We start from the raw sequence: 13,142 nt of genomic DNA on the forward strand, positions 1-13,142 counted from the left end.
AGACCCTAGCCCGAAATTTCGCAAACGCGATGAATATTCTAGAAATAACATTAGAGTATACTGAAATATATAACTACAATTGTCCGCTTGTCCCTATCAATCACTCATGGAGATGATAACCTTACCCTTTGCCTTATTCGACTTCAACCTGTAAATGGCCTCCTGGAACTGTTCAAACTTGAAGATAGTATCTATGGGAGGATTGTAATTGCCCAACTCGATCATTCTTGTAGCCAAGTCCATCCCTTCCTTCGTGGGTAATCCGAAGACTTTGGCGTATCTGTATTTCCGCCATGGATTGAGGAACCTTATGGGTCCACTTAAAAATGCAGAGAAGTTGTATGAATCGTATTCAAAAGATTGATCTCCAACCAAAGTCAGATAATACGAGTTTTCCGACTTTGGCTTTAAAAAATCATCCATAACGGGGAAGAAGTCACTGTTACCAACGGAATCGAATATTAGATCGAATTTACCAATCTTCTTCTGTTCCATCAACTTGGCTACATTTTCAGGAATGGTGCCCTCTTGATTGTAAGAAACTAAGTAATCGAATCCCATAGATTTGTTATATTCCACACTATCCGAGTTACAAACACCCACAACGGTCCCCACATTTAGCTGCTTCTTAGCCATCTGAATAAAGGCGTTTGCCACAGTAGTGGAGGCACCAATGACCAAAACCCTGGAATATGGTCCCAAAGTTTGACCATATTTGAATAGAACCGAGTACGCAGTATTAAATACAATAGGCCATGCAGCAGCACGAATGAATTTATCCTTCTTGTCTTCTTCCGATTTAGGGATATGTGTAATCCCTGTTTGCTTATCAGGGTTGAACACCAGATAATTGGAAAGCGAACCTTGGTCACCAAAGAGGTGATTGAACAACCCATTTATCTCATCCCCTACCTGCCATTTGGGATTCACCTTATCTCCACGACGAATAATTACACCTGAAAAATCTCTACCGTATGCCTTGGGTGATGATGATACCAGATGAGGGTTAGCATTTTCATGAATGACTACATCGATGGAGTTAAGCGCAGCAGCTTCAATCTTGACAATAATATCGTAATCCCCCACACTGTCCAGATCCAACTGAGATTCGGTGATTGCTGCTGGAGTTTGGTTATTTATAAACGTAACCGTTCTCTTAGTCACTACAGAGGGTGTATTTGGAGCCATTGATTTAGTTTACTTTATTATGCTTTTGTTGTAGTTCTGGTTCTTCAAGATATGAAGGGGTAATTTAATTTTCACTAAGAAATAACACTTCTTCCAAATTACGTAACCAATACAGAAATCGAGTATTGTAATCAATTGACATACAATCCAATTTTACATAAATACGAAACAGGAACAGAACGCTCTCTCCCACCAATGTTACGTACCATAGCCACTCCCACCACGGTGGTACTTCGAGCGCTATGCATGCTGCACATCACACACACGTATCTTTACGAATTCACGGAAACGAAAGGTGAATCCATGTTGCCCACGCTCTCATCGAGTAACGATTACGTTCATGTGCTGAAGAAGTATCGTAATGGGACGGGTTGCCAAATGGGGGATTGTATCGTTGCTGTGAAGCCCACAGATCCATCTCATCGTGTTTGTAAACGAATTACGGGGATGCCCGGTGATATCATTCTGGTGGATCCCAGCCATTTGGAGGATGGACCAGCTAGATTTGAACAGTTTATTCAAGTTCCTAAGGGCCATGTGTGGGTCACTGGTGATAATCTATCCCATTCGTTGGACTCGAGGAGTTATAATGTGCTCCCCATGGCGTTGATTAAGGGGAAGATCATCGCTGCTAATGATTTTACTGAGCCCATGAGAGGCAATGGTGAGAAGAGGTTTGGTATGTTTGGATTCAGATGGATAAAGAATACATATTTGAATGATTGAAAGTTGAAAGAGAAGTTTATCTAGTAAATTTTGTAAATAAAAAACATAGCCTATATTCATATGTACATTTCAAAACTAAATGGTCTTTCCAAAAGTTCTAAGGAATTTAGTACCTATCCATAACCCAAGGGCCGCTAGGTAGAAGGATACATGTAGAGTGTCGAAAATGCTCTTACCCAAGTAATATTGGACGAAAGCGTATTCAAATCCAACAATTGAGGTAAGGAACCCAAGGAAATAGATAGAATCAATATCAGCTGGCAAATTGTTAAAACTAATTGAACCTGAAGAAACCCATGTGATTACAAGGGCAAATGTGGACACGACAATTATGCTAACCACTATTAAGGCTAACATGGAATTCACCGTCTTTGGAGGTTCGGCAAACGTGTAACGTAGTTCCTTCTTTGGACCAAATCTTTCAGGTGAATCATAGTGTAAAGCTGATTCTGGTAATTGTAGGTCCAGTTTAAAGACACTGACAAATATGTTTTCATTATGAGTGTTGTCATCAGCGATAATTAATGATGCGGTGAGGAAATCATTTGCTTCATTCAAAAGAGCTGGTTTCAATTGTGAAATTGGGATAGTAAATTTGCATTCCAGGTCATCCTTAGCAATTGTAACCTCTGGAGTGTAAGCTGTTTCCAAATGACGGTCGGGATTCCCTAACAGTAGAGAAATCTGAGCTGGCTCTTCTTCTTGATTCTTTAAAGTAAATTGGAATTCGATTTCTTCGTCAATTTTGGTAACTGCAATGGGTGCTTCCAAAGGAGAGAAACTAGAATCAATGGTTCCAAGGTCAATGTCAGATACTCTTGCGTCTTCCACTTTGAATGCATTGACTGCTGGTTGTAGGAAAGCCAATGCAGCTACAGATAGAACGGATAATTGCATTGTAAGGGATAAATGTATGTGAAACTTACGGACAATAGGCAGTTTAGTGAGAATATATGTTATGAAATGCAAAATAACTGGAAACTAGCAATGTATAAATGAATATTTAGGTAGCATAAATGGATAAAATTGTTGTTTAATTGAACACGCACTGTAAATTTCATGTTGAAATTCGCTTACCCGCACTGGAATTCTGGTTATTATGGATGACACAATTACCATCAACAGGTTCTATTCCCTGCTCCATGGATTTCGATGACATCGGTGAATGGTTGCTCACATTATGGTTATATTTTACCCTGGTACCATATGGTTGTGGTTTTCTCTGGAATTTCTTGTTTTCGCTAGAATCTGAACTTGATGGTGGTACATTCTTAATAAATGTGACTGATGGTGACTCTGAAGCTGGTTTCCAAACACGTGATTGATGTTCTTGGTTCTTCTTGTTCAACTCCTTCTGTGGATTAGAGGTATGTTTAGACATTTTCTTTAATGTAGTCTTCAATTTTTCATCAGCAGAAAAGTAAAATCTTTGGGCCAATTTAAAGGTCAAATTGCTAAAGAACCCCAGCACGACCACCCCAATTGCAAATATAAATGATGCCCCCAATAATGGAATAATAAAAATGGTGGATGTCACCCCAATGATAAGGAAGATAACCAAATAAATGAAAAAATAAAAGGAAGCCATTGAGAACATGATGAAAAGGAAAAATAATGTTGGGATCAGTATTCCAATGGAAACAGTAGTCAGGAAGATGGTTGGGTATGGTTTTTTTTTCAAAGATTGGATATACCTTACCAAAGATTTTCTTGTACGTCTTCTTGTCTTCTTGAATTTGAATATAATACTCGTGTGTTTGTTCCGGTGAGTTGACCTATTGGAAGGGGAAGATGGTGACGATGTTGTGTTTCGGTTTAGATTATCACTGTTGTTAAGAGGTATAATGCTTTTTCATTAAAGTGAGAGTATAATGTTTGTGTCGCGACATGTATATACTCTCCCCAAAAAATGAAAGAGCAGACATTATTGACGTTAGTTAGTAAAAGGAAAAACAATAGAGGAACAAAATAATAGAACAAAGGAAACATACGTTAGGAAAGTTGCCATCCTAGGAAACCAAAAATTCAAATACAGAACAGAAATCCAGAAATATTCGTAGGTCTTGGATTGCATTACTTCCAATTTATTCACCATATAAAATGCATACTTAATCCAAAGCAATTTCAAAGTTAGTTTCCATTCTGATGAAGTGTCCTGTGAAGAATTACTCTTCTCTCTTGTATCACTCTCTACTTTCCCACTATTGACATTATCATTCTGAGCGGATTGCGCATATGCCAGTAAGAGGTCCTGTAAATCGTTTTCTGTCAATGTTCCAGAGATTGATTGGACAACGCTTTCTAGCTCTTCATTATAATTTATATAGTTATCAGTAATTGTTTGCTGCGTTATATCTGGTACTTCTTCGATGATGGGTTGCAACTCCACATTAATAGGGACGAAATTTGCCGTTTGATGATGATGATGATTATGATGATGCGGGTTCTTCAATGTGGAGAAGGACCTACCGTGTCTGGGCCCGTAGGCTGTTTGAGAATGAACGGGCATCAGTAAGGCTAATCCCATTGGACGATGTGATGATTAAACTTACTTGCAAATGATGAAATACCCACTGTCTGTCCCTATTTCATATATGTGTTTATATATGTGTGTCTTTTACTCCTGTGGATGGACATCAGTTGTTATTGATGGACTGGTTCAATTGTAGTGGATCCTCTCGGAGATTTCTAGGTCATAATTATTTTAGGGGTAGCCCTCCCTTATTAATTAAAGCCCTAACTATTAAGACCTAACTTTTATTTGGCCGGGTAAATTAATAGCCCTAAACAGACAAAGCATTACCCGGATTATTTGGCGAGAAAAAAAATTTTCTTGCCAGGTTTGGAATTTCAATAAGAGAAGATTCATCAATCAATGCAAGTGTTAGTTGGTGTATTAAGGTCAAGTTACTTGATTTAGTTTAAGTTCCACCTGAGAGTCTAAACGGAAGAATCCAAGAACTCAACAAGAAAATCATAGCCAAAAAAACAAACAATGAGACCTATTGTGCTTATGGGACACGAACGTCCACTTACCCAAGTGAAATACAACAGAGAAGGTGATTTACTATTTTCTTGCTCCAAGGATAATTTTGCCTCCGTTTGGTATTCTGTCAATGGTGAAAGACTAGGTACGTTGAACGGTCATGCCGGTACCATTTGGTCCATCGATGTGGATAAATTCACTGAATATTGTGTGACTGGGTCCGCCGATTATAGTATTAAGATGTGGAAAGTGGAAACTGGTGAGAATGTTTATTCTTGGGATTCCCCCGTTCCAGTGAAAAATGTCTCTTTTTCTCCATGTGGGAATTATGTAGCAGCTGTTCTTGATAACGTTATGAAATATCCAGGGTCCATTAACATTTATCAATTAAAGAGAAATCCAGAGACTAATGAAATTATTGAATTTGTGGAGGAACCAATACATAAGATTGAAACTCAAGAAGGTTTATCCGCAGCCGTTTCAGCTGATTGGTCCACTGAAGGTAAATTCATTATTGCTGCTCATAAGGAAGGTGAAGTTTCCAAATATGATGTGGATAATGGGTTGCAATTTGTAGAATCCATTAAATTGCATAAGGCATTGATTACAGATTTACAATTTTCACCTGATAGAACATATTTCATTACATCTTCAAGAGATTCTCATGCTCATATAGTGGATGTGGAAACTCTTGCTGTCTTAAAAGATTTCGAAATTGATTGTCCATTAAACACAGCATGTATTACTCCATTGAAAGAATTTGTCATTCTTGGTGGTGGTCAAGATGCTAGAGATGTTACCACTACCAGTGCTAGTGAAGGTAAATTTGAAGCTAGATTCCATCATAAGATTTTTGAAGAAGAAATTGGTAGAGTCAAAGGTCATTTCGGTCCATTAAATTGTGTTGCTGTGAGTCCTCAAGGTACATCGTATGTGTCTGGTGGGGAAGATGGTTTAGTGCGTCTGCATCATTTTGAAAAATCTTACTTTGACTTCAAATATGATGTTGAAAAGGCTGCTGAAGCAAAGGAACATATGCAAGAAGCGGAATAAATAAATTACCATATCATACATACATAATAAGCAGGAGAAGGATGTTGATTCAAATCGATCAATCAGGCAAATGATACAGAATGAATAGATTAGAAGCAATATTGGACCTTATATGAAAGGTTTTTATAGTAGTAAATAACTTTTGTAAATTAATAATAATAATAAACGAACCAAAAAAAAAAATATCATTAAATTCATTATTAAACTTTATCTATTTATTGTAGTTATTTATATCAACTTTTGAAGATACGAAAAGTTTTGTTTCTTTTATCTTCTGGCCTTTTCCTGCTTTAACTTTTCTAGGGCTTCAGCTTCCTTTCTAGCATTAGCAGCGGCTTGCTTTTGTCTTAAAATGTCCGCATCAGACTCCATTCTTTTCTTTGGATCTCCCTCCTTCTTGTGACCCTGTTGTTCCTTTTGCTTCTTCAAGTTTTTCAATCTTGCCAAGTCTCTTTGATTTCCCCTAGCCATGTTGTCAGTGCGAATTTTCCAATTGTGTTCTAATTAATGTTCTCAAGAACAATAGAATGCAATTGAATCCGATCTCGGCGAGGAATACATGGAACACCGATCGGGTCTTATTTATACATTTTGGCTTCCATGGAAGGAGAAAAAAAAGAAGCTGGCACCAAAATTAAATTACAGTAACCATGGGGATCCAATCCTAACCCTGTTGAGACAAAAGTTAGGGTACCAAGCACTAGGGCTTGCAAACACAACCCTAAACAATTTAAATCCGGGTAACTTAAACCCGGTTTTCGGAATTTATCGGTATTTGGCGTATTTACCCCGCGCTGCAAAGTTTCGGAATTGTTGCCGCGGCAATTTCTAAGCACCCCTCGAGGCTCCGGATTTGGATGGATTTGTCAGGGACGATTATTATCAAATAGTCTGTCGAAAGTGGATCTGTCCACCAATGATATACCGCCGTTCCACAATGGGGTGCCACGATCCTAGTGCAAATCATGCATATGTAACACAACTCCTTGTCTCGGGTGAATAGAATATTTGGTCTTCACTATTTGCATCTGTGCTTACCAAATACATATAACATTCGAACATAAACCATGCAAGCAAACTTACGTGCACTTGCTGCTCCAACGAGAGCGTTACTCAGAAACTCTAACAAAATTATTGAAAGAAGATTATTGTCAACAACAGCATGTCGTTGCCAGACAGTAAAACCAGTCGCTACAAAGAAACATTTCTTCTATAGGAAAGCTGCCAATTCCGTGCTCCAAGTTACTTTGGCATCCCTACTTCTCGGAACAGGGTACATTTCATACTCATTATACAGGGAATCGCACCCCAAGGCACAACAACCTCAGACAGAAACATTCCCTGATGGTCGTCCAAGGAAGACTCTTGTCATTTTGGGGTCCGGTTGGGGGTCCGTTTCATTGTTGAAATCATTAGACACCACATTGTACAACGTGATTGTAATTTCTCCCCGTAATTATTTCTTATTCACACCCTTTTTGCCCTCTACGCCAGTGGGGACCGTGGATTTGAAATCTATTGTGGAACCAATGAGGTCTATTGTGCGTAGGTCACAAGGTGAAGTAAAATATGTGGAGGCCGAGGCCACGGATATCGACCCCATTACCAAGGAAATTAAAATCGAGGAAAATCATGGGGAAATTAAGACAAGTTTGAAATACGATTATTTAGTTGTTGCAGTAGGTTCACAACCAACTACGTTCGGTATTCCCGGTGTGAAAGAACATTCTTCATTTCTCAAAGAAGTCTCAGATGCTAAGAAAATTAGAGAGAAAATATTGGAAAATTTGGAATTGGCTAGTAATTTATCAGAAGATGATCCAAAGAGGAAAAGGTTGTTGAGTTTTGTCGTGGTCGGTGGTGGCCCCACTGGTGTGGAATTTGCTGCTGAGTTGAAAGATTACGTTGATCAAGATTTGACTAAATGGATGCCAAAATTAAGTAAAGAAATTAGAGTCACCTTGGTAGAAGGTACACCCAATATCTTGGGTAGCTTTGATAAAAAATTGATTAAATACGCGGAAGATACTTTTAATGAAGAACATATTGACTTGCAATTGAGGACAAGAGTTAAAAGTGTCAATTGTGAAAATGTTCAAGCTTTAAATCCAAATGGTGAATTAATTGACATACCATATGGTGTACTAGTTTGGGCAACCGGAAATGCACCAAGAGAAGTTACTAAAAATTTAATGTCCAAATTGGAAGAACAAACTTCAAGACGTGGGTTATTGATAGATGAAAAACTAAGGTTATTGGGTGCTGAGAATTCAATATATGCAATTGGTGATTGTACCTTTTATCCTGGTTTATTCCCAACTGCCCAAGTGGCTCATCAAGAAGCTGAATATCTTTCAAGGGTATTCAAGAAATTAAATAAAATTGATCAATTAGAATGGCAAGTTCAAAAGACAAAGGCCAACGAAAATATCACTGAAAAGGATACAAAGACACTGGATAAGAACATTGATAAATTACCAACAAAGATTGAAAACTTTAAATATAATCATCTAGGTGCTTTGGCTTATATTGGTGCTGAAAAGGCTGTGGCTGATTTATCCATGTTTGGTACCTCAAAACAATATTTGACTGGGTCATTTACATTCTTATTCTACAAGTCAGCATATTTGGCAATGTGTCTTTCCTTTAGGAATAGAATATTGGTTACCTTGGATTGGGCCAAGGTATATTTCTTTGGTAGAGATTCCTCTGTTTAATCAACGACAGTATTGCTTTGTTTAAAGAAAACGTACTTACAAAGATAGAGTCTTCTTGTTGCATTTATATTATTAATAATATTTAATAAACACTTATCATTATTCTAATCATGAATTTATATGGACTATTCTATAACATTTCTATCTTCGTTCCACTGTCTGGGATTTTCATTGCTCATAATAAACTTATCCTCCGCATGTATAGAAATGTTTAATTCCAGCATTATGTTCAACTGAATACCTACTTATATTAATTTATTCGTTTTTTTAAAGTTTGGGTTGAGTAATAACCAAGATCAACATAGAAGGGGCTCGTATGACATCATTAATACTTATTATACAGGACATTACCTCTGCTAAAATAATAAAGCTTATTCTTCTATTCGATGAAGCTCTGTCTACTCTGGTCCTCTCATATGTCTTTTACTTTCTTCCAAACCGTCATCATCTTGTTCTATTACAGTTTCATTGCCCGTTGCATCAAGCTCATGTTCCAGGACATGTGACGCCAATAATCCTAAGGCACCTAGCATGTTTGTCTCAGTAAGACTTCTTGTTCCAAAACCGGTAACCTTATCTTGTTGTGATACACTAATTATCTTCCCCTGCGATAGTAATTTTCGTAACTTATTAATTTCTATGTTTTTCTGTACTAACTTCTTTTTATACTTCTGTATTTTTGCCTCCTTTCTCGATAAATGACATTTATACTCTTCAATAGCATTAAAATTCATATATTTAGTTTGCTCATATTCCTGTTTCAATAAACTAATCTCTACCTTAGCTTTCCTCCTATCACTATCAAAATTTAAAGTTTGTAACATTGACTTATATTTCAATTCCCTCACTTGTCTTAATGAGTCAGAGAGTCCCGATGATAAAGTATCCACGGCTTTGGTAAGAACTTGAACTTGATTAGTAAGTCCTTGAATGTTGGAATCTAAAGGTGTTGTTGGTGTACTCAAAGTTGTTAGATCTTGAATGTATTTGCCATTAGTAAAGACGATATTATTATCGTTGTCTGCTTCAAATTCATTATTATCCTCTACAGGGCTTATAGGTTGTGGAACCTTCATCTTATTTATCAAATGGTTAACATTATGTATTGCCAATTGCAGGCCTGCATTTATGTCCTGCGATTTTGACTTGTAAGATGGTACACCATTCTTTTCAATACCGTCCGTCAACATTTTCCAGCCAAAATTAGATCCAAAGTTATCGTTTCTTTTGATTAGAAAATTAGCAGAAAGCTTGTAAATAGAAAATCAAGATACAGTCAATGACTCCTGTCTTGTTCGATAATTCACTAATAGTAGTTGTGCTTTTTTGTAGAGGCGTTAACGACTCTCGTTGACTATGTAAACAAGCCCATATTTCGGTTTTGCAAAATTTCGCGTATTTCAAAATATTTCAATGTTTACATTTTCTGCTTTTGGTGATGCATTTGACGTGTGGGTGATTAAGAAATAAACGATTGGATATTATTACAGTCCCATGGATGAAGCTTGACGACATAACACTATGCTTTTCAAAACTACTCGATACTCACACAACTGTTTGTACCCAATACTATAAATAATTTTACCTATAAACTGTATTTATTCTTCCAATATCAAAGACATCCTCTCGATATCGTAAGATGCCTTATATAGATTCATTTACGTCCAACTCCTATCTTTCTTCCGGGAATGTAACAAATCCAACTTGAAAGGAGGGGAAAAAATATTAGTAATGATAACGGTTTACCTGTAATATATTATGTTAAAAAGTTTATGTAAGTTAAATGTTGAAGTACAATGACGTAAAAATGGGAAGTAATAAATGAGAATTTTTGATATTTTCTTTCCAAATCCTTAACGGTAAGATTTTTGGAATCTAGAACGAGCACCCTTACCACCGAATTTCTTTGGTTCTGGTCTTCTGGAATCAGCAATCAACAAGGTTCTGTCGTAAGATGTGAAAGCCTTCTTTAATTCGTTCTTGGATTGTTCATCAACAAATTTTTGATGGTAAGCAACCAAACCCTTAGCAATAGCTTGTCTAATGGCGTAAACTTGAGAGACGTGACCACCACCAGTGACTCTAACTCTGATATCAATGTTGGCGAATTTGTCTAAACCAACCAATAATAATGGTTCGTAAACCTTGAATCTCAAGATTTCTGGTTCAACCAAGGTAATTGGGGAACCGTTAACTTTAATCAAACCCTTACCGGCCTTAACATGGGCAACGGCAGTAGCAGACTTCTTCTTACCAAAAGTCTAAAAAAATTAGTGATCATAAAATTTATGAAAGATTGTTAGTAAACTTATTAGTCACTGTTAAATAACTTATTCAAAGATTGCAAATTTGGTAGACAATGATCTTATAGTAGCTATAGCATTTCGGTGGATAATGCTTCATTAAGTGAGAGGTTCTCTCACAAATTAGGTGACCGCTGGAAGTAATGAAATAATTGATAATTCCATTTCCTCAGGTTCTTTGATATCCTCTAGTATCATATTCATAAATTAAGATTCACGTTTGGTTTCCTGGGTTATTCTCACTCTGGTTTCGGTAACCCATCATTTATCTGTTTTTCATTATAACTTTGATGTTGCAACTAATCTGAATAAACTGCTGCGATTTATCAACATACTTGGACACTTGGGACGGTAGACATCTTGTAATTACTATTTTCCTTTATTTGAGCCGTTAACAATTGAATGAAATTGCCTAGACCTTATAATACTATCTGCTTTCTAATGGGTATATCTTCTTAGGCTGTATTGCTCAATCCGCTACCTGGCATTTCCGCCGGCAGATGGTAGCGATGCAATGGAACATTTCTGGAGTAAATTATTCAACAACGCTTGTCAAGCATTTTAAAAGTTCAAATTTCAAGTCGGGTGGTACTGATTTTTTTAACATTTGAAAACATGTACGGATGTGTAGTCTTCGAATGCTTTATATTGTTTATGACTGCTTAACACCCAAACACTCTTAAAATCCTATTTTTTGTAACCTAATCCAAAAACATTTTTTTCACTCACCGGGCAAAATATTCCGCCCCAAACTTCGGATTGTCCTGTCGAGTCCTAGGCAGAACCAAACAAGGATAGGCTTCCCTCGTTCCATCTACGCGGCAACCACACCAGTCTAACCAGTTTGTGGGTCCGTCCCCCTAGGCTGACACTCGGTATCTCGTAATGGTACTGCGCCGTCACTGTCAATTATAGGTAGATTATCTTGAAATATGTAAAATAATGCTTTTTAATAGTGATCTTTGCAAAACCAAGTAGGAATCAAGTAACAATGGGTATGTGAATAGTACTATACGATTGGAATTAATGCCAGTGCTCAGCGGAAGGTCTGATGTGAGGAGAAATAACCAGTATGAGTGTTTTTTGGAAGATAATTCATTATAGAAAATAGATAACGAACAATATATGTGAATTTTTGAGTGGAAATACGGAGTAATACCATAATATATGACTGAACATTTCCAATATGAAAAAAGATTCAAATAGCAACGATTCATGAGGAAATAAGACGTTTCTTAAAGGATGGGAAAAAGAGAGACAAATAACAGACAGGTTTATGATAATACATGCTGAGTGGTGATCCTTTCCAAGATTAATGACAAAATATACTAACAATTAATGAAACCTACTAAAATTTGATTTAAAACAGCTATCTCTAAGAACTTACCAATTTTGAAGAACCACTTCAGAAAGCACTGGCAAGAACGTGTCAAGGTTCACTTTGACCAAGCCGGTAAGAAGGTCTCTAGACGTAACGCTAGAGCCGCCAAGGCTGCCAAGATTGCTCCAAGACCATTGGACTTATTGAGACCTGTTGTCAGAGCTCCAACTATCAAGTACAACAGAAAGGTTAGAGCTGGTAGAGGTTTCAGTTTAGCCGAAGTTAAGGCTGCTGGTTTAACCGCTGCTTACGCTAGAACCATTGGTATTGCTGTTGACCACAGACGTCAAAACACTAACCAAGAAATCTTTGAATTAAACGTTCAAAGATTAAAGGAATACCAATCTAAGATCATTGTTTTCCCAAGAAACGGTAAGACCCCAGAAGTTGAACAAGTTTTGTCTGCTGCTGCTACTTTCCCAATTGCTCAACCAACTACTGATGTTGAAACCAGAGCTGTTGAAGACAACGGTGAATCTGCTTACAGAACTTTAAGATTAGCCAGATCTGAAAAGAAATACAAGGGTATCAGAGAAAAGAGAGCCAGAGACTTGGCTGAAGCTGAAGCTGAAAAGAAGAAATAGATTCCTTAAACTGAATTTCATTCCACTCTTTAATCATTTATTCTAGGTATTTTTTTTATATATAATGTATCATGGAAAGCACTATAATAAAAAAATAAAAACTATTTCAAATACTAATTATTCCAATACTATCAATTTAGTTACAAGTCTTTACGTAAATGTTACTGTTCTAACGTCTAAACATTTTGAATTAAGAAATGCAAT

At 36.9% G+C, this 13,142-nt stretch overlaps 11 protein-coding genes across 11 annotated transcripts; 4 read left to right on the forward strand and 7 right to left on the reverse strand.

Annotated features, from left to right (window-relative positions):
- Window positions 1–96: 96 nt before the first annotated feature.
- Window positions 97–1,188, reverse strand: NCAS0D01080 (uncharacterized protein; the record flags this gene model as incomplete). The annotated part of the gene is made up of 1 exon (XM_003676004.1): window positions 97–1,188. One exon carries the CDS (start codon window positions 1,186–1,188, stop codon window positions 97–99), a length of 1,092 nt encoding a protein of 363 aa, XP_003676052.1.
- Window positions 1,189–1,383: 195 nt separating this feature from the next.
- On the forward strand, window positions 1,384–1,914 carry IMP1 (endopeptidase catalytic subunit IMP1; the record flags this gene model as incomplete). Its single annotated transcript, XM_003676005.1, has 1 exon — window positions 1,384–1,914. The coding sequence occupies one exon, from the start codon at window positions 1,384–1,386 to the stop codon at window positions 1,912–1,914; it is 531 nt and encodes a 176-aa protein (XP_003676053.1).
- Window positions 1,915–1,989: 75 nt separating this feature from the next.
- SWP1 (dolichyl-diphosphooligosaccharide-protein glycotransferase) lies at window positions 1,990–2,811 on the reverse strand (the record flags this gene model as incomplete). Its single annotated transcript, XM_003676006.1, has 1 exon — window positions 1,990–2,811. The coding sequence occupies one exon, from the start codon at window positions 2,809–2,811 to the stop codon at window positions 1,990–1,992; it is 822 nt and encodes a 273-aa protein (XP_003676054.1).
- Window positions 2,812–2,971: 160 nt separating this feature from the next.
- On the reverse strand, window positions 2,972–3,511 carry LDO16 (Ldo16p; the record flags this gene model as incomplete). The annotated part of the gene is made up of 1 exon (XM_003676007.1): window positions 2,972–3,511. The coding sequence occupies one exon, from the start codon at window positions 3,509–3,511 to the stop codon at window positions 2,972–2,974; it is 540 nt and encodes a 179-aa protein (XP_003676055.1).
- A 336-nt stretch (window positions 3,512–3,847) lies between these two features.
- On the reverse strand, window positions 3,848–4,441 carry NCAS0D01120 (uncharacterized protein; the record flags this gene model as incomplete). The annotated part of the gene is made up of 1 exon (XM_003676008.1): window positions 3,848–4,441. One exon carries the CDS (start codon window positions 4,439–4,441, stop codon window positions 3,848–3,850), a length of 594 nt encoding a protein of 197 aa, XP_003676056.1.
- Window positions 4,442–4,909: 468 nt separating this feature from the next.
- Window positions 4,910–5,953, forward strand: TIF34 (translation initiation factor eIF3 subunit i; the record flags this gene model as incomplete). Its single annotated transcript, XM_003676009.1, has 1 exon — window positions 4,910–5,953. One exon carries the CDS (start codon window positions 4,910–4,912, stop codon window positions 5,951–5,953), a length of 1,044 nt encoding a protein of 347 aa, XP_003676057.1.
- A 267-nt stretch (window positions 5,954–6,220) lies between these two features.
- Window positions 6,221–6,424, reverse strand: NCAS0D01140 (uncharacterized protein; the record flags this gene model as incomplete). The annotated part of the gene is made up of 1 exon (XM_003676010.1): window positions 6,221–6,424. The coding sequence occupies one exon, from the start codon at window positions 6,422–6,424 to the stop codon at window positions 6,221–6,223; it is 204 nt and encodes a 67-aa protein (XP_003676058.1).
- Window positions 6,425–7,020: 596 nt separating this feature from the next.
- On the forward strand, window positions 7,021–8,670 carry NDE1 (NADH-ubiquinone reductase (H(+)-translocating) NDE1; the record flags this gene model as incomplete). The annotated part of the gene is made up of 1 exon (XM_003676011.1): window positions 7,021–8,670. The coding sequence occupies one exon, from the start codon at window positions 7,021–7,023 to the stop codon at window positions 8,668–8,670; it is 1,650 nt and encodes a 549-aa protein (XP_003676059.1).
- A 398-nt stretch (window positions 8,671–9,068) lies between these two features.
- FDO1 (Fdo1p) lies at window positions 9,069–9,860 on the reverse strand (the record flags this gene model as incomplete). The annotated part of the gene is made up of 1 exon (XM_003676012.1): window positions 9,069–9,860. The coding sequence occupies one exon, from the start codon at window positions 9,858–9,860 to the stop codon at window positions 9,069–9,071; it is 792 nt and encodes a 263-aa protein (XP_003676060.1).
- A 663-nt stretch (window positions 9,861–10,523) lies between these two features.
- On the reverse strand, window positions 10,524–11,332 carry RPS16A (40S ribosomal protein uS9; the record flags this gene model as incomplete). The annotated part of the gene is made up of 2 exons (XM_003676013.1): window positions 10,524–10,931; window positions 11,309–11,332. 2 exons carry the CDS (start codon window positions 11,330–11,332, stop codon window positions 10,524–10,526), a joined length of 432 nt encoding a protein of 143 aa, XP_003676061.1.
- Window positions 11,333–11,964: 632 nt separating this feature from the next.
- RPL13B (60S ribosomal protein eL13) lies at window positions 11,965–12,938 on the forward strand (the record flags this gene model as incomplete). The annotated part of the gene is made up of 2 exons (XM_003676014.1): window positions 11,965–11,968; window positions 12,343–12,938. The coding sequence occupies 2 exons, from the start codon at window positions 11,965–11,967 to the stop codon at window positions 12,936–12,938; spliced, it is 600 nt and encodes a 199-aa protein (XP_003676062.1).
- Between the last annotated feature and the right edge of the window lie 204 nt (window positions 12,939–13,142).

Source organism: Naumovozyma castellii, chromosome 4 (genome assembly GCF_000237345.1).
Source record: "Naumovozyma castellii chromosome 4, complete genome".
Classification (NCBI taxonomy): domain Eukaryota; kingdom Fungi; phylum Ascomycota; class Saccharomycetes; order Saccharomycetales; family Saccharomycetaceae; genus Naumovozyma; species Naumovozyma castellii.